The sequence below is a fragment of the Gopherus flavomarginatus genome, chromosome 2 (genome assembly GCF_025201925.1).
Source record: "Gopherus flavomarginatus isolate rGopFla2 chromosome 2, rGopFla2.mat.asm, whole genome shotgun sequence".
Taxonomy (NCBI): Eukaryota; Metazoa; Chordata; order Testudines; family Testudinidae; genus Gopherus; species Gopherus flavomarginatus.
In genome coordinates, this window is record NC_066618.1 from 244193261 (window position 1) to 244213582 (window position 20322).

At 40.9% G+C, this 20322-nt stretch overlaps 1 protein-coding gene across 2 annotated transcripts in view; it reads left to right on the forward strand.

Moving 5' to 3' along the window:
* CRISPLD1 (cysteine rich secretory protein LCCL domain containing 1) overlaps positions 1-20322 on the forward strand; it is a 63642-nt gene that overhangs the window by 33521 nt on the left and 9799 nt on the right. For both annotated transcript variants that reach the window (XM_050940997.1, XM_050940998.1), the window contains exons 3-13: positions 611-729; positions 877-1009; positions 4533-4648; positions 5352-5452; positions 7625-7804; positions 7905-7965; positions 8089-8155; positions 9154-9284; positions 14077-14120; positions 14209-14281; positions 16497-16572. In XM_050940997.1, the coding sequence (XP_050796954.1) occupies positions 611-729; positions 877-1009; positions 4533-4648; positions 5352-5452; positions 7625-7804; positions 7905-7965; positions 8089-8155; positions 9154-9284; positions 14077-14120; positions 14209-14281; positions 16497-16572 (1101 nt within the window). The remainder of the gene's footprint in view (positions 1-610; positions 730-876; positions 1010-4532; positions 4649-5351; positions 5453-7624; positions 7805-7904; positions 7966-8088; positions 8156-9153; positions 9285-14076; positions 14121-14208; positions 14282-16496; positions 16573-20322) is intronic.

The following is a 20322-nucleotide window of genomic DNA, read 5'->3' on the forward strand; positions in this document are numbered from 1 at the left end:
TGCTTCACATGCTGAACATAACCTATTTTACCAGTCTAACCATACAGCCAAGACAGTCATTTTGTTTACATTCTGGAAGCTTGCGCTGTTCCTCAAGTAGATGTTCGCATTTTATGTTATTTCTACGAAAGCTGATTGTGAAAAAGAAGGAGAAAAACCTTTCATTTCAGATAAACTATTGGATTGTTGGGGGGAACCCCTCATGCTGAAAGTGTGTTGGATAATACCCTTTTGGCTAAGAATTGTGCCTTCTACTATACAAGAAATCTCACAAAACAGAAAATATGATTCAGCCTAGGAAAGTTGAACTGAGCTTGTCACTTTCATAGTTTCTTTTTCCTGCACTGGACAACACTGCTGAAATTTAAATGAGCGGAAAAACATTTTTTAATATTGTGAAAATATTTCTATTACATCATGGTTTTATAAAGAAGTTTTTTCTTACATAACCCAAATGGGGGATAAGCTATTTAAAGCTGCCTTTTTAATTGAAAAACAAGAAACTTAAAAAAATATATATAGTTTTGGTGAGATTCTTTTCAAATACATGAAATAGCCAGAAAGTATATCTTAGGTCATGCCTATCTCTTTTTTCCCTCTTGAACCGTAGGTGTGGGATGTAGAGTTGGAGAGATCTGCAGAATCTTGGGCTGAAACTTGTCTGTGGGATCATGGACCTGCAAGCCTTCTTCCATCAATTGGCCAGAATTTGGGGGCACATTGGGGAAGGTAGTTTAAAATACCATTTTATCTCAAACAATTTTAAATCATAAGGACATCTATTTCTTATTTAAAATTAGAGTGATGAAAGATACTTTTTTTTCAGGGTTGTTCTACAGTGGTTATAATTTTATTAAACATTGTCATTTTTTATAGATACAGGCCTCCAACATTTCATATCCAAGCATGGTATGATGAAGTGAAAGACTTCACCTACCCTTATCCTCAGGAATGCAATCCCTATTGTCCTTACAGATGTTCTGGTCCTGTTTGCACTCATTATACACAGGTATGTGTGTTTGGTTTACAACAAAGTTATTGCTGTTTTTCACAGTTGTAATCCCATGGTGCCTCAGGAGGACAGCATTAGGGAAATACCTGAAAGAAAATGTGGAAGCAGTATGTTCCTATGATTCTTGGGAGCCAGAGTCTATAGCGCTTACTAACTTTTCACTCAGTTTCTACTCTTATCCATTCACATTGGGTAAGGACCTTAGAATTTAACTTATTGTTAAGTTTAAGGTTAGCCAAATATGTTCCACTGAAGGATGTTTGGGTCTACTGAATTCATCACTGGCTGTAAATCAACACAATAGGTAGTATGGAGTGAGGTTGTGCTGCATATCTATTGACTTCCTGCAGCTTGGGGATGTACCAGTGATACAGTGAGAATTCCACCTTCTCAACCTATCCAGGGATTCTCTACAAAGCCCAGTTCTCAAGGATAATGGGGGTGCGGTTGTGTGAATTTCATCCACTGCTTGCAAAATCTTCTTCACAAGTCCACTTTGCAGATTGCAGATTCTGCACTTAGCTAGTTGACAGCAAGGGAAGTTTCTCATGCAGATACGTAGTAGAGATTTATAGTGCAGAAAAGAAAGAAGAGATTTGTCCTATGACTAATCAGGAACAAACATCATATAGGAAATAAACCACCTTTTATGTAATAATAAAGTATTATAGCAATGGACTTATATTGCTACAATAGCAGTAACCTTTTGAAGTGGCATAGGATCTTCTGTTTTCTGTATGGACCCTGTCAGCACCTTGACTATCATGTGGGGGAGGGTGGGGTGAACTCTTTCTAAGAAGTTCCCTGCCATATTGCCTTGGCATTGACAGAGAACTTCAAGCACAAACCACTGCAGCCATGTATCAGTAAAAGTATTTAACTTGAAGCCTGAGCATAGTGGTATTAAAAGTGGTTAAATAAAAAGATTTGAAAAGTACCAGATTGAAATAGCCAAACAGGATAACAAAAAATTGTTAAAATTATACTTAGTCAGTACAATGTCCCAAATAACTCCTCCTGTCTAGAACATATTTTTCAGTTTGCAAAGTCTCCTTTGCCTGAATGTTTCCCTAGTGCTGTGTATTGTATGCTTCTAAGTCAGGGGCAGGAAAACTTTTTGGCCTGAGGGCTGCATTGGGTTTTGTAAATTGAATGGAGGGCCATTAGGGAGGGGGTTGTGGCCTGGCCCCCACCTCCTATCTGCTCCCCCGGGACTCCTGCTCCATCCAACCCCCCATACCCTGACTGCCCCCGGACCTCCGCCGCCCCATCCAACCCCTTCTCTCATTCCTGACAACCTTCCCGGGATCCCTGCCCCATCCAACCACCCCTTCTCCCTGTCCCCTTACTGCCTCCGGAACCCCTTCCCCTGACTGCCCCCTGCCCCCTCATCCAAGCCCCTGTTCCCCACTGACCGCCCCACCCGCTATCCACACCCCCGCCCCTGACCACCATCCCGAACTTCCCTGCCCTCTGTCCAACCCCTCCTGCTCCGTGTCACCTTTCCGCACTGCCTGGAGCACTGGTGGCTGGCGGCGTGGCCAGCTGGAGCCAGGCCACGCCACTGCCACCACCACCACCATGCAGCACAGAGACCGGGTCAGGCCCGGCTCTGCAGCTGCACTGCTCCAGGAGCTCACTGCACTGCTGCCCAGAGCATTGCACCATCAGCGGAGCAAGTGAGCTGAAGCTGTGGGGGGACAGCAGGGGAGGGGCCGGGGGCGAGCCTCCCGGGCCAGGAGCTCGGGGGCCGGGCAGAATAGTCTCGCAGGCCGTAGTTTGCCCACCCTTGTTCTAAGTCCTGACCTAGAAATTTCTCTGTCATTTGGCAATGAAAACAAAAAAGTATTTCTAACTTCTTCTACCAAAATCTGATGGGCAAAACTTCAGTTAAGAAACTTATGCAAATTACTACTAGCAAGAAAATTGACAGTAAGCCTTCTGTACAAATTTTCTTGCTAGTAGTAATTTGCATAAGTCCATTTTACCTAGTATTAAGACATGTTTTCTACTAAAGTTCTTTTAGAAACATCCGTAGATTATCTTTCTCCATTACAGGCAGGATCCCCACCACATGGGTATTCTTAGACTGTATCTACACAGTGCACCACTGATGGCAGTGTGTAGAGTATGTGTGTAGCTTCACACCACAATGAAAAGCGGGCTGTGTCCACCCTAGTATGTAGCTACACATGTCAGAGAGAGGCTCGGGTGGGGGAGGCAGAGAGGAATGATTCTGGCAGCTCCCTGCTGCCAAAGCCTTTTATTGCAGCAGGATAAGAGCCTATCCTGGCAGCGGGGAGCCTCCAGAGCCTTTCCCTGCTGCTGGAGTCTTTCTCTGCAGCGGGAAAAGGCTCTGGCACTTTCCTGCAGTGGAGAAAGGCTCCAGGGAGCAGCTGGGGTCTTCCCCCATTGCCTGAGGTGGGGAAAGACTTCCACAGCAGGGCGGCAGCAGGACATCATCCTGCTAAAAATAGCAATGTGGATGGGAGAGGCGCCACTTGGGCATGTAGAGAGCCATGTAAGTTATACACCCACAGCGTTCAGGCATGTCTTTAGTCGCTTTAGCAATGCCTCACTGTCTAGCAATACCTCACTGCTATTTATACCTGTCCGGGGGTGGAGGGAGGGGCATGTTGTGTATGTGCTCTATACTCCAGTGAAAGGAGTGTGCAGTGTTGACATACATTTAATGTGCTGGTGGTTCTACACGGAATCGATCTGAGCCTTTAGGCTGGGATGGTACAAGAGCCCAAGGGAATGAGATTTGCATTGCACCTAACTCCCTTCAGCACTTTTGAAAATCCCAGCCTTAGTCTTTCAGAATCTTTTAAAAATTATGTAATCAGAGTTGTTTCAACAGCTGAATGAAGGAAATACAACTTTCCTTTCAACTGCAATGACACAAATTTCCTAATTGTTTAAAATTTGTGGTCTGTAGTAGACATAAGTATTTTCAGTGAATTAAGCCTTTTGTTAATAGTTTAATTACTTGTGTTAATTGCTTGCTTGTTAATTGCTAACAATTATTGGCTATCGTTTGTCTACCTACCTAATTCTGAATTTCTTCTGTGTTCTTAGATTGTGTTCATAACTGTGATGTGTAAGAGCCCAACTTCTCACAGTTTAGCTTTATTTTGTGAAACCTTTACGCATCAGCATAAAGTTGTTCTTTATAACAAGGGATATAACTGAATGGCCATATCATCAGCTGGTGAAAATCAGCATTACTCCATTAATGTCATTGGAACAACACAGATTCATACAAGCCAAAGATCTGACCAGCAGCAACCAATACACATGACCCTTGGTATTGAATGTTCAAAAATTAAATAATAGTTGAATTCCATGCTTGAGTGTTTCCCCTGTCCAGAAGTATGTGTGTATGAGTATGAGAGAGACAGAAACATTGCTGCTTTTTTGTGATTTGAGTTTTATAATTCAATGTTTCATAGATATGTTTGTTTTGTGTTAGTTACTCATTTAATTTTCACATGTATTCTTGTTTCCTGTCATCTAGGTGGTATGGGCCACAAGTAGCAGGATAGGTTGTGCTATTAACTTGTGTCATAATATGAACATCTGGGGACAGATCTGGCCAAAAGCAGTCTATTTAGTGTGCAATTATTCTCCCAAGTAAGTATATACAGTAGGCTAACACTTCCTGTAAAATTTATCCTGAAAGGGGAAAATACTTCATAATCCAGGAGATAATCCCACAGAAAATCAAGCTAAATTTTCTATTTCTGTACAGCCACAAAAAGATACTTTGTTTCTATTGAAGCTGTAACTGAATGAAGCAAAACAGGCTGTTTGTTTTCTGGCCTTTCTTTTAGTCCTCTGGGGTTAGAGAACTTTATTTGCCAGACAAAATGATATGTCAGACCACAATAAAGCTATCTCCCCATTATCATTTTAGTAGATTTATAACATTACCAAAATAAACAATAGATTCCTCATTTAGAGAGCCTACCATGCCTAGGGTCAAATTGTACCTTCAGGTGACTGAAGTCCAGGACAGCAGGAGTCCTGTTCGGTTATGGTGGAGGAATTTACTTAGGTGGCATACTAATAACAGCGTCCCACCTGATCCAACATTGGACCATGCTACTGCCTCAATTTCCCCTTCATGAATTTCTCAGTGACTGAACCCAGACTCTTGTAAGTCAAACACCCCTTTTGGAGACCTGGTTTATCATAACAACATCACAGTTCAAATGTCAACATAAATAGAAACAGGTTTTTCCTCATTTTGTTTGACCACATATTGAAATGATGTTAATATTAACGATGAATGCATTTATGCATATTTTTATTAATTAGCATTTTTATTTTTAAGGGGCAACTGGTGGGGTCATGCTCCTTACAAACATGGCCACTCTTGTTCTGCATGTCCACCTAGTTTTGGAGGAGGCTGCAGAGAAAATCTTTGCTACAGGGGTATGTACCATTTCAACAAATGCAGCTGCTGTTGGATTTTGTGGTTGGATACCATAAATGTAACATTTTCGTTTACTCTCTTTATTATGCTCTACGACAGTGGAGTATACTATAATATAATTTTGCTTAGGAAACTACTAAAGTTCTGATATTGTGACAGTCTGAGCCCTTTTTATGAAGAGTTAAGTGTGCTGACTTCCCACTGACTTCTGTGGTGGTTGAAGGTGTAGGATGCAGCTGAATGCTGTTTACATCACTTACTGATGAGTAAGGCTAAGATTGTTTTCATGGTTATTTTTAGTAAAAGTCATGAACAGGTCGTTACTTTACTACGAATTAGGGTGACCAGATTGCAACTATGAAAAAATAGGAGAGGGGGCGGGGGGAGAGTAATAGGCACCTATATAATAAAGAGTCCATAAAACCGGGACTGTTCCTATAAAAACAGGACATCTGGTCGCCCTACTACAAATAACCAGGGGCAGGACTAGGTAGGCAGGGAGGAATGGAGTCCCATGGGTGGGGAGGGGATGACTGACAGGGTGAGCGCCCCACCAGGGCAGGAGGCACAGCCCTGACTCCAGTGGCTGCAGCGGGGGTACAGCCATGCACACAGCCCCTGCTCTACAGCTGGCCCAGGTGCGGGACAGGGGTGCACAGCCCCTAGTGCAGTTCCTGCCAAGCCCCGTCTCTAACACAGGGCCCTGGGAAGCTGCAAGAGGAGTGCACGGCCCCCAGCTGCAGGTCCTGGGAAGCCGCGGGGCTGAGGCACACAGCCCTGGCTGCAGTCCCGCCAAGCCTGAGATGGCACGGGCCTGGGGTGCATGGCCCCAGTTGCAGCCCCCGGCCCCAGCTGCAGCCCACCAGAGGCAGGGGTGGCTCTAGGGATTTTGCTGCCCCAAGCACTGCAGATAGGCTGCCTCCGGTGGTTTGCCTGCGGAGGGTCCGAGGGTCCACGCCTGCGGGAGGTCCACTGAAGCCGCGGACCAGCGGACCCTCCGCAGGCAAACCTCCGGAGGCAGCCTGCCTGCCGCCCTCACGGTGCCGGCAGAGCGCCCCCGCAGCTTGCCGCCCCAAGCACATGCTTGGCTTGCTGGGGTCTGGAGCCACCCCTGGACAGAAGAAGAAGCGCAGCTGGGGCTGCGGGGTCCTGGTTTCAGCCAGCCCCAGTTACAGGGCAGGGGCTCACAGTCCTGCCTCCTCCTTCTGAAGACCTAGACGTCATGGAGGTCCAGAAAGTCACAGAATCCGTGACAGCCATGACCTCAGTGATTAAGTCGTTGCCTTACTGATGAGCCACTGAAAAGTCTATGTAATAATTTGTTTAACTGGAAATTCCTGCTATCTCAGCAAAATACAAAAGAGGAGCCTATAAAGGGAAAAAATCAGTGTCAGCAAAAAGAACATATTCATTCCAGTAAAATGCCAGCTTGCATCATTATTATCTTCTATATTTTTCAAAATTGCATTAATTACATTTTATAAGATTAGAATGAAGCATATTATGGGGCTTATATTTCTTTTCTTTTTTTTAATGTAAGTGACTTTGAAAATTACTTACGTTAATACTTTTGAAAAGTAAGATTACTGAATACAGTTCTTCAGCTGCTCATCTGGGTCACAGTTGAGTGTCTAAATCCAGGTACCTAAATAAGGGACTTGCGCTCAGATGTGAACACCTCTGAAAATTAGGATCCTTATTAACTTACCTAGAAAAGGGCCTAATTTCTGGTGGATATAGATTTGGAAGCCCAATTTCTTTAATTATAGCAAGCTGCACTTAAAAGGTTGGTTAGGTAGCATCATGTGAAGAAATACCACTATTGGTCTATGGATTTCCTCATGACAGAGGGAAGTTACCACCATAGAAATATTGCCAGCACATTCACAATCAGTGCTACAAAGTGAGCAAGACATCCATGTAAAGACACCAGTAAGGTATATGGTGTATGTTACCAAACATCAGGTATTCATCTAGCTGATGAATCCTATGAGTCAATGGAAGGATCAAATTTTTCATTTTATTTATCTCTTTTTAAACCATTCCATGAAAACAAGATATTAAAAGCATGAATATTCACAAAAGTTGCCACATTTATGTCAGTGCCATTTACGAAAAGAGACTAAAAGCTGTTCTGAGAAATTATTTGTCTCATTCATTCACTAAAACAGAGGGTTCAGACAGGCATTACTCCCCTCATGAGCCAGAGGAGGAAACCAACGAGATTGAACGGCAGCAATCCAAAGCACAGGATAGAACATCACAAAGTCGATCCAGGATCCATTCACCTGCAGGCTCTACAAGGAGCGATGATAGTGAGAGAAATGAAGTAATAAGCACACAACAAATGTGTAAGGAGTTTGCATTTTTTTAATATGCCAACTATTTTGAATCAAGTGGTACAAAAAGCATTCTAAAACATTTTAATGAAACTGACTTCTTGTTATTTAGCTCAGATTGTTTCTTGTGAAGTAAGGCTAAGAGACCAGTGCAAAGGGACAACTTGCAATAGGTATGATACATTCTACAGTTTGCCTATCTGAGGTTATTCTAAACAGTTGTGTGTATGTTATCTAAAATATTTTCCCTGTTGCAATCATAGGATCTCAAACCAATGTGTATTTTAAATTTCTAGGTATGAATGTCCTGCTGGCTGCTTGGATAGTAAGGGCAAAGTGATTGGAAGTGTTCATTATGAAATGGTAAACATATATATATATACATATATATATTTAAATTGAGTTTAGCATAGATATAATTAATGAAATTCTGTCTTTTTAATTTGGAATATTAGCTAAAATGTGTTATCAGCAAGAATGCATTCTGAAGAAGTCTATGCTCAGAAAAGTAAAAAGTCTACAGCAAATTGTTAAGGTAGCCTCATCCTGGTCTAGATTTGTTCCTGCACTTCTGAACATGTAGTTTTTGGGTATATAATATCTCACATTTTCCACATAAGCAGGATTTGTGGGTGCAGATAATTTAGTCCGATATAAATCTTTACAAATGCTGTTTAGGATTTTGTAGGTGCATATTTATAGGCTGCTTTTGGGAATATGGGTCTAGATGTATAAATTTAATCCTTAGTTTTAAATATCTGGTCCTTCAGCTTTATCCTGTTGCATATCATTGTGGGGCACTAAAACAAAAGGGAGGAAACAATAGACACTATGAAAACATATGCTTTCATTTTGAGTAATGGGAAAATGACATTTTCTTCATGTGGGGTGGTGGCTGTCCTAACTACATTAAGCTCAGCAGGGATTTCTGTGGAGGCTTCAGCCCCAGCCAGTAATACTACCTATGCCAAGTTTGGTAAGGGCTGGATTCAGGACCATGCTCCTACGGCTTTGCCTCACTTTGAGGGCACAAGCAGCCAGAAAGTGGTTTCACTGGCTTCCTCTGTGTAGGGGAATCTCCAAGTGGTGAAGGCCTCATGTAGTGACTCACCACTCACCCTCCCAGTCCCTAGAGAGTGTGGGCAGGAAAAAATGGTGGAGTTGCTACTATGTGTGACTGATCCTTGGTTTTTGGAATTGCTTGATGGACATGAGGACTGCAAGGCATAAGACTGAATAGCTTTAACAAATGCAGATATTGGGCACAATTGTAATGATGAACTGCGTTTTCACATTTAAAATACAATGGAAAATAATTGTTTCACCTGACATGGAAATGATTTTCTTGCTCCATTTTTTAGCAATCCAGCATTTGTAGAGCTGCCATACATTATGGTATCCTAGACAATGATGGTGGTTGGGTTGATATCACTAGGCAAGGAAGGAAAAACTATTTCATCAAATCTTATAGAAATGGCATTCAGTCAATTGGGTAAGTCCAAGATTACTGATACTTTGAGTGCTTACAACTAAAATGTGTGACATTTCCAATATATTGCATTTTTTTTTGCATCTGAAATAAGTCACAATAATAGTTTTCCCATATACTTTTTTTCATCCTGAAGGATCTGAAAGCATTGTAAAAATGTCACATACTGGAATACAGGTGTCATTTCACCCACCTTGAAAGTGTAGCCATTCTTAAGAGCATACTGCAAAATGACAGAATAGCTATGGGCTAGGAAGTGACAAAAATGCTATATCAAATAGAAGACGCAGGGAAAATGTATAATTGTTGCCCTTGGCAATTAAGTCGATAGTCAGACCTGAAGAAGAGCGCTTATCTCCCTTACCCACAGAAGTTGGCCCAATAAAATCATGCCCTCGTCTCCTAAATAGCTAAATTAGTATTTATTATTAAATTACATCAATATTTGCAGCATTCATCTATTTCCGATACAAATGTTAAGATGTACCTACAAAGGAACAGTGCATACTGAAACTGAGTTAAGGCAGGTCTACACTACAGCTGGGATTGACGTTCTGAGATTGATTCACCAGAGGTCGATTTTAGCAGGTCTAGTAAAGACCAGCCAAATCAACTGCAGATCGCTCTACAGTCGACCCCTGTACTCTACCCCCAACAGGAAGAGTAAGGTCAATCAATGAGAGATGTAGACCCCGCAGTAACTAAGGTACGTTATTCACGTAGCTGGAGTTGTGTAGCGTAGGTTGACTTACTGCAGTAGTGTAGACATAGCCTGAGTTAAAATGATCTGCTCATCCTATGTAACACTGGTACTGTAATGTTTTTTAAGGACTAACCATGGCAGTGCTGCCTAATTTTAGGAGATTAATCATATTGTTTATGCAATATGGGTTATAGGCTCACCAAATAATCTAATCAGAAGATAATAAGGTTCTTGTCCCTGAATCAGGCTACACAGAGTTTGCAAGGACCCTCGGGATGTATGACAAGGACACTTATACTGAGAACAAAATACAGCCTTAAAGTCTTTTATTGAGATAAAAGTAATCAAATAGTAATCAGATGGAAAATCATCGGAATTACAAAGGCAATAATATTGTTTTAGAGGTACATGTGATATTATATACTAGAAGGGTTTCTAGATTAGCATACTCACACCCTTCCTTGATAACCTGGTAGAAAGAGACAAAGGACCAGCCTTGCCTCTTGCATGCTAAGAGAGTCCGATGGTTCAGGTTCCTCAGTTCTCAAATGGGTGGTGAATAACTTAGGAGAAGCTAGAGCTAAAAAGGTATGGAAAGACTGCAGAAGCTAACTTAAGAGTTTGACTCCACTAAATAACTTGAGAACTAAGAATTAAGAACTAACAAGGAATTAACAACTACAAGCTAATGAAGTAAGTGAACAATGATGACCTGCCCTTTAACATGGTGGGTTACCCTTCTTATAGAACCTAAGCACTGTGTGTCCTCCTTCCATGTCCAAACTGAATTTCCTCACCCACAAAGTATCAGGGTACATGTACTCTATAGGCTGGCATGTTTGAACATATTAATGACATATTCATACCTATTAATGACCATTTACTCATTCTCACATCTGTTATTTCTGGCCAAACCAGTTATTTCCTGCAAAGCACCTGCAAAGTTTAAAGAGGGTATGAACTTAGGTAGCTCCTACCTATACCAACTTGATTGAGCAACCTCACTTATCTATGTTAAAGGTCACAGACATATATAACCTTTCTGCTTTAGCTCATCATCACCTATTTAGGCTAACAGTCTCAAACGTATGTATGCTAACTTATCTTAACTCAAATACAGGATATGTCCTGTAGTTTCTTTGACTTACGGCCAAAAATATTCTAGTACAAATCTTTAAACCTATTATAATAAAACAAATAACAAACCCATAAGAAAAGCTATATAAGCAAGCAAACAGGCTAGCCCTGTAGGGCTTCAGTAGGCAGAATATTCTATAATAATTAGCTAAACTGGAATTTTCCCAGGATACTGGAGCACATCCCTCTCTGCTGTTCTGAAGAGTGCTATGGGATCTTTAATAACTATAAGAAGTTGTATTTAGAAGTGAATCACTCCTACTACGTGCTCACATAAAACACAGAAATACATCTATTTAAGTAAATATTTAACAGTTTCCTTACAAGGCTAAGTATCTGTATGTGAAACTTCAGGAAAATTTACAATTCTGTACTTGGCACAACCTTTTATATTTGCTAGTGATGGGATAACTTAAAACACTCTGGAGGTCTGATTCAGAAATGTGTGGCAAAGTTTAGATCCTTATCTGAAGACTTGTTGGCATGACTGTACAGGAAAACAGGTGCAACTACTTCTCAACTTGTAAAAGAAAACAAACAAAAAATGTAGTGGGTGGGAATGGAAGATATAGTCTGCCAGGGCTCAACTATGGCGCAGCATCAGTACTAACTCTTTAGAATACTAGGAGGTTGATGTTACTTCAGTGTTAGTATTAACAAAGTAGGGTTCACCCTAGCATATTATGATGAATTGTCAGTTGCTCTTTTTGTTCATGGCCGTCTTATATAAACCGGGATGTGGAGTGAATGGAGCGTGGCCTCTGACCCCAATACAGGCCACTGAGGGGCACATAGGCTGGTGCAGTTGAACCAGCACAGAGGAGAAGTCACAGTTTACTTTCCACTTAGACTGGATCTGAGTTCTCCTCTGCGATGTGCTGCTCCTTACTCAGGCTGGATTGCCACATGCAAATCTGGCGTTTGTTTCTCAATGATGCAAACCTGAGTGAAGATGAAACAGTATGTGATTAGCCAGAGGACATTACTTGCAGAGTGGATATTTGTAATACTGACCTCGCTCCCAGTACTGGTATTTTTAACCATAAAAGATATCGAAAAGAAAATCCTGCAAATCATGACTGACTTTATATAGCATATGGGAATGTAATCTAATACTACTTTTACTACCTTAGTAAGGGAAAATGCAATAATGTCCAGCTATAATTCACATGTTTCTGTGTATATAGAATAGCGTGCAGTACTGAAAAGTCTAGAGCAGGGTTACAATGCTAAACTAGGGATTGGACAGAATGTCATGTGAGGAAAGTTTTCCTGAGGTAAAGCTCATTTGTCTGGCTCACTCTGTACTTTGCATCAGCCACACAACATAAATTGGACAGAAATTAGCTTTGTCTTCCCAGGTGGAGATTATCGCAGTATGGAGGAAGCTCCAGCAAGCATACAGCCAACATAGCTGACTATTTTTTCAGCCCTTGATGTGCAGGGTAGGAATATGGTTGGAATGCACTTTGCCCAGTCAATCTCCAACTGGCAGAAGTCCCCTTGCATGCCATAGCCAGATGGTATAGATTACAGCAGACTCCAGGTCTATCTAATCTATGTTGGGGCAGGGGCCATTGTAGAGACAGCCATAGGAGCTATGAACAGCCCCCTTGTTGCTCTCTCTCTGCTGTGCCCAGTAGTGATCAAGTTAGCATGCCAAAAATAGAAGTGTAGCTGTGGCAGCAGAAGGGGCTAGCTGCCCCAAGTCTATGCTTAGAGTCTTGGACAGGACCATGCTTAGGGCAGGCAGCCCCTTCTACCACTTCCACCACTACAGCTACACTTCTATTTTCAGTGCTCTAGCTCAATCGAAGCACTGGTATGTCTACTCAAGCTAAAAATTATACCTTCCAGCTTGAATGTAGACACATCCTGAGTGTGTTAGTTGGTCAAGATGAAGCTAGACTTGAAATCAAGACTATATTTTTCCTCTATTAGGGTTCACCTTGACCAACTAACACATTTAAAATACAACTTGCCCAGTCTATGCCACCACCTTTATCCTAGTCTAGGTGTACCCTAAGGGAGCAAGGATCCAAACCATTTATATAATAGGTTAAAACCAACATCTTGTATTACAGCTGGAGGCAAATTGGAAGACAGTGGTGACTTTAGAGCACGTGTGCAATTACCATGCAATAGGAATAAATCAATTAAATAAACAGGCAAACCATTCCAAGTACAGGATGTAGCCCAACAAAAACATATCACGGTAATCCATTCTGGAGATGACTAAGGATTCATCTCCTCTTTTAGTAATTAAACTTACCAAAGTCAAACAAGTTCATTACTTCTTGGTTAAAGGTGGTGTAAAAAACCCAAAGATTTTAGGACTAGTAGCAGATCCCTTGAGATGAAGACATAATGAAGAAAAGTACTGATCAGTTATTAGATAAAGGTTCAGAGACAGGAAAAGGAATTTCCATTGCTGGTGACCATGTAATTTTTAATAAAAAGAAAATTTGTATCCTTTTTGCTGCCCTGATGATGATACCAGTAACAATGTGAATGTAGAAACTGAATCTAAAGGCAGAAATGAATCTGAAAAACACGTGTTGACTGAACGGCATCCTTTGTCTGCATGATTCTAATGTTATGGTTAGGTCCTTAATGAGGAAATGGACAATGAATGCGCCTGCTGATTGGCACGTCTGACTAAAACAGGTTCACGGATCCCAATTGCATTAGCTGTTGTTGTACTGTCAAATGAAGTTATAGACAATGTGGGAAATCCAGTGCTTCACACATCTTTGTGCTAAGCATTGATTTCATGCTGAATTTCACTGTGAATGTAAACTAAATGTAGTAATTGTAGTGAACATGCAGGGATTCCATACTTGGGGTCTGAACTAGTGGATTCCAATGAAGCATAATCATTGTTGGGCCTATGTCTGGAAATCAGTGAAATAAATTGATTGTTGACTTTTTTTTTTCTTTTCTTCTTTCTGTTAGCAAATATCAGTCTGCTAATTCCTTCACAGTCTCCAAAGTAACAGGTTAGCATTTATTTATATATTATCTTCATCATACATTGGACTGTATTTTGACTGCATATATCTATTAGTTTCTGTTTTATTTCTTCAGTTCAAGCTATCACCTGTGAAACAACAGTGGAACAGCTATGCCCATTTCAAAAACCAGCCTCGCATTGCCCAAGGTAAAAGTCTTGAATCTTTCTGCCATATCAAAGCACAAAGAAATAGTCTTTTTTGTCAGAGGTGTTGAGTACCCACTATTGTTACTGGTGTTAGTGAGAGCGGTAGGTACTCAGCACCTTTGAAAATCTGGCCACAAATGTTTTGCTTGTCTTTCAGTCTCTGGTTTAAGAACTCTGTCAGCTAGTAAATACTTTCTGAGGAGAAGAGGATATGTATACTTATTTATTTTAAATAAAGGGTCTTCTACACTTTCTATAGCACATGAGTCTTTTTTCACTTTTGAGAAGTGTGGCCTACTGGTTAGACCAAGAGACTGCAAGAGTGTGTGTGTGTATATATTCCATTCTATATTACGGACTTGCCGTGTGCCTTGGGCAGTGGACTTCTGAGCCTCCGTTTACTCCTCTGTAAATAGATATCATGAAAAGGGTCTGACACAGCCCTGTGTCTTAGGTGTTGTTTATTTGGGTTTTTTGGGAGAATAGTAGGTCAGGAAAATATTTGTTTACAAAGAAATATTAATAGATTGGTAAAAGTAGGCCATGGTGAGAATCCTGTGTATAAGACAATTTATAGCTTTCAGCAAAATGTGTGAGCTGTGTATTTGAAATGTGTATTTGAAATCAACATTTTCACTCTTTGAAAGAAGACTGTGCCTCAGTAGTTTGAGGAAGGAAACCTGTAACAGTTCTTAAAACCATAGATGAGTCAGAGGTAAATACAATGTAGCATGATGTACCGCAAGAGTGGAGCTAGCCACAAGAGTAGTTTTATAGCTGTCCTACAGTCAACAGAGGAAGCAAACACAAAGCCAGAACTGCTAAGAAAACATCCCATAATGTAGCATTTAGTACCTTGGACTCGTGGTGTTTGGCTATAGCTGCACAGTCTTGCTGGATAAGGTGTAGAAATAAGTAAAAGAATGAAATGCAGGAATGGGTGGTACAAATCCCATCCTTATACTCATCTTTCTTCTTTCTTGTTACTACACAATATAATACGTTCTGAAGTGAAAAAATAGGAAAACATTTAAAAATAAAAACCTGAAGTCAAAGAGTGACAAAGAGATCAGTTTTAAAAACTCCAAAGCAAAGTCCGGTCCAACACTGTCTGGGGACGCATCTAAAAAAAACAACCCAGCAAGTTATAAGCAGCAATAAATTATGGCAACAGCACTTCTCCTCCATGCTCTCCCAACGACACTTCATATACTAATCACAGGTGATACAGGCATTTACCACAATGGCAAGGTCTGCCTTCAAGAGGAAAGACTGTAGCAGAATGGCCAGGCACAGACTGGAGAAAGGTCACTATTGCTATTTGATCATCCAGAAGTAGCTGGGAGTCTAACCACAACCCCAAATCACAACCTTTGGTCACAGATGTTGGAGGAACTTATATAACATCCAGCTTTTGTGCTTCCTTCCTCCAACCTGCACATCACCACAGTATTCTCATGACAAAGTTTCATCCAGCTCACTCTTACCCATGCCCCAGGGGTGCCTTGACACTGGGAAAGGCATTTGATTGATCTGTCTGGATTGGATGCAGTAGAGATGGTTGTCATCAGCACAGTGAAAATAATTTAGCTGGTGTGCTTTTTTTTACCCACTTTCCTAACAGTCTTGCATGCACATTGAATAATAAGAGGGTACCAAACAGATCCTTGTGGTACTCCAAATAGATATCATAAAAGGGTCTGACACAGCTCTATGTTGTTTCATTGGGGGGGTCTGGGGTTGGAGGATAGTAAGTCAGGTAAATATTTGTTTGGTAAAGTAGTGCATGGTGTTTATAAGTCAATTTATAGCTTTCAGCAAAATGTGTTAGCTGTTTCTTTGAAGCCAACATTTTCACTCATCAAAAGAAGCTTATGCCTCAATATTTTGAGGAAGGAAACCTGTAATGGTTCCTCAGGGCAGAGGCAGCAGTTGTCCAGCACTGCCCTTTGAGTCTTCTTTGCCAGAAAAGCCTAGAGCTGCTGAAGTTTTCCACCACCCACTCTTGCCAGGGACCAGGAGTGCATCAATAACTCCTATTAGTCCACAGCATCAATGCTAGCTGATTGATCTAATATCAGTGCGGATACCTTATCTTTATCCATCACTGAATTCATTGATTGTCAAATCTTGAAGCCTAGTTTAATGAAATATCATGCAGTATTGTAATATTGTAGTCACATTCTTAAAATGTATGTTTGTGTTCAATTTTCAGAGTGTATTGTCCTCGCAACTGTATGCAGGCAAACCCACACTATGCTCGTGTAATTGGAACTCAAATATATTCTGATGTAAGTAGCATGATTTATTCAAGCATATTTATAAATGTTGATGATGAAACTGTTACAGTGTACAATGGAATATACAATGAGAGGACAGTGACAGTTCAGGCCTGATCCTATGTACCTCATGCACTCAAAGACCAAAGTTTTCAAACTTGGATGTCTAATGTTAGCCACGTGCTACTGGCAGACACAGCTGCCACAGAATTTAGTGGTACTCAGCTCCTCTGAAAATCAGGACAGTTCTTTGGTGCCTAAGTATAGATTTACATGCCTTACTATAAAACTTGAACATTTTGATCAAAATTACCACTGACTTGTCTGACATGAGCAATGAATGAAGGGTTAGACCGTTAATGACCCTCTCCAGATACAAACATATTTTCTAGACTCCAGTGAAACAAAATATCATGTTATTCTAAAAATAAATATGCATAATCCCATTATTTTGGACATATCTCAGTTATGTACAGTCACATATTTGTAGCAGTCTTCAAAATTATAAATAAGACTTTCTGATGGAAAGCAAAAGAATACCATAAAGGTATTTTGGAAATCAGAAACTGATATCTAATTCTCTGTCATTTTTTTTTCTCCAGTGGGAGTACAGTACCCAGTCATTGTTATTAGAGAATGGCTCCTGAGCACTGAGATGCTGACAGTTATTCATGTTTAATTCCTTTTAAAGAATGTTTGAACCATGTTTTCAAACATATAGCATGAAAGTCATGCCCCAACTCCCCCCAATCACACACTCTCTCTCTCTCACACACACACACACACACATGCTTGGCTTGGATGGAGTTCACCCACCAGAAGCAGAGCACAGCTCCATTTCCCCTTTTTGAATACTATTTTAGCCCTTGCCACTGTAGGGTTCCTGCTCACAAAATCTGTGTATGGTGACTGCTCTTCCAGTCCCCCCAAAAGCTCTCCTGATGACAGCATATATGGAACTGGCACAGATCCCACTCCTCTCTGTTCACAATGTGCTTAAATGGCTGTAAATTCCCCTTGGGGGGGTCAGATCATTTCTCACTGGGCTCACGAGAGGGTTGAGGTGAGGATCTCCTACTTTGTGTGGAAAGGGAGATGGGATTTCTCTATGATACTTTTCCTCCTGGACCTGGTGATGGGATTTCTGAATGGGCTAGGGCCCACACAGTGAATGGGCTAGGGGTTGAATTGGAGGATGGGGACACACATGATCCTTCCTCTGGTCCTGCAGAAAATAGTCAAAAAACGCTAACAATCTTATGTCTGAACTTTCTCCTGATTCCTCTGTGTCACTTGGTGCCATCTTGGCACAGAGGTGTCTCTGGTAATGCAACTCTGTTTGAGCCATGATTATTCAATCTTTATATTATGGGAGAACCCAGGGTCCTCAGGTAGAGCCCAACGTCCCCAAGCAGGACCATATTGTGCTAGGTGCTATACAAACATGGAAGAGAGACAGTCCTTGCTCTGAAGTGCTTACAATCTAATATACAGACAATGGATAGGGCAGAGCATACAACATACAAACAAATGGACCTGGTGCAGATTGGCCTGGCTTTATTATACACATGTATAGTATTATTTTTTTTAATTGAGATTAGAGGTACTGAAAAATGGTGTAAGGAAGGGAAGAGCCATGATAGCAAGCAGTCAGCAGAGCTGCAAAGAGCCAGTATGAGTGCAGGCCTATCCACAAGATCAGCTGTGTTTTGGAGTAGTATTACTGTGGAGGGAAACACCACTGATTGGACAGTGCAGGGGGATCCCCTCAAGGAAATCTTCATGGGAAACCTAATGAAAAGTCCACTTCCATGGATTTGAATATGAGGGAAAATCTGGGCCCAGGATCCTGGATAGAGAAGTTTTGTGGCATGAATGTCACTTAAAAAGAATTTAATGAATCTTCTCCAAAAAGCGGAAATGAGGTCAAATTACAAAGGATGAATATAAAAAAAAAACTACACAAGCATGTAGGGACAAAATTAGAAAGACCAGGGCACAAAATGATCTTAAACTAGCTAGAGATATAGAGGGTAACAAGAAAATAATCTACAAATACATTAGAAGTAGGAGGAAGACCAAGGATGGGTAGGCCCATTACTCAACTAAGGAGGAAAGACAATAACAGAAAATGTGGAAATGTAAGAGGTTCTAAATGACTTTTTTCTTTCATTTTTCACCAAAAAGGTTACTAGCGATCAGATGTCTAACATACTGAATGCCAGTCAAAATGAGATAGGATCTGAGGCTAAAATAGGAAAAGAACAAGTTAAAAATTACTTAGACAACTTAGATATCTTCAAGTTGGCAGGGCCTAGAATACTCACAGAACTGGCTGAAGAGTTATCTGAGCCATGGAAAACTCATGGAAGCCTGGAGAGATTCCAGTGACTGGAAGAGGGCAAATATAATGCCAATCTGTAAAAGGGGGAATATGGACAACTCCGGGAATTACAGACCAGTCAGCTTAACTTCAGTACCCAGAAAGATAATGGAGCAAATAATCAAGCAATCAGTTTGCAAACACCTAGAAGATAACAAGGTAATAAGTAACAGTCAACATGGATTTGTCAAGAACAAATCATGTCAAACCAACCTAATAGCTTTCTTTGACAGGGTAACAAGCCTCGTGGATAAGGGGGAAGCAGTAGATGTGGTATATCTTGACTTTAGTAAGGCTTTTGATATTGTCTCATGTGACCTTCTCATAAATAAACTGGGGAAATATAGCCTAGATGGAACCACTGTAAGGTGGGTGCATAACTATTTGGAAAACCATTCCAAGAGAAACAACAAGGTAGGCCAAGTTTTAGACCAATTGACTTTGACAAAGTTCCTTTTTATCTATCAAGTCCAATTCTGTGCAGTTAATCATTTGGATTATACTCATTAGGCATTAAAATTATGTACATTTTTACCAATTATGATACCTGGCAACACTTTCCTAGTTTTACCTTCAGTTTAGTTAATTGTTTAAAAATAGGTGGGAACTCTTCTTCACCTTAGTCTATGATCCTTTAAACTGAACTGCTTTTTGACTTTCTAACAAACCAAATCCATTTCCAAAACATCCATTTTTCAGTCAGAAAACCAATGGATTTTCCTTTATTTATGTATTTTGAGGAGAAAGTTGTTGCAACAGAGCAGTGGTTCTACTCAGAGTTGTGTTGTTTTGTTACAGTATGCAGGGGACTTTAGATACAGACTGCACACTGTTTCTAACCTGTGTAGGATTTTTATATAGGAGGAGATATGCTTAGTCTTGGGGTAGGCAGCAGGGGGGAAGTAGGGAGGATGCAGTCCTTTGCGCTGTGTTCTTCTGTCATCTGTCCAGGGAGCAGCAATGGGTTAGCTACAGAGGAAGCAGTTCACCATTTTCCCAGTAAGAGGCACTAGCCTGCATATTTAATCAGTCCTCAGTAATGTGATGACAAGTAGCTGACCAAGGTGATGATACTCAAACACTTTAAAGCACTTTGAAATCGGTGGATGAAAAGCACTATATAAGTACTAATCATTATTATTAGAAAGAAGTAATACTTAGTAAATAACTTGGGCTCCCACCTTGCAAACACTGATGTACATGAGTAACTTTACATATGGGAGTAGTCCCTTCACTTCAGTACATCTCACTGAGTTATTTGTGTGCATGTTCGTTAGTATGTATGTCAACAGGGGAAATGGAAAAGCATGTGCCTTTTGAGGAAGGAATTACTTTCAGCTCCTCAGTAGCAGTCTGAAGTCAATGCCCTGGGGTCAAGA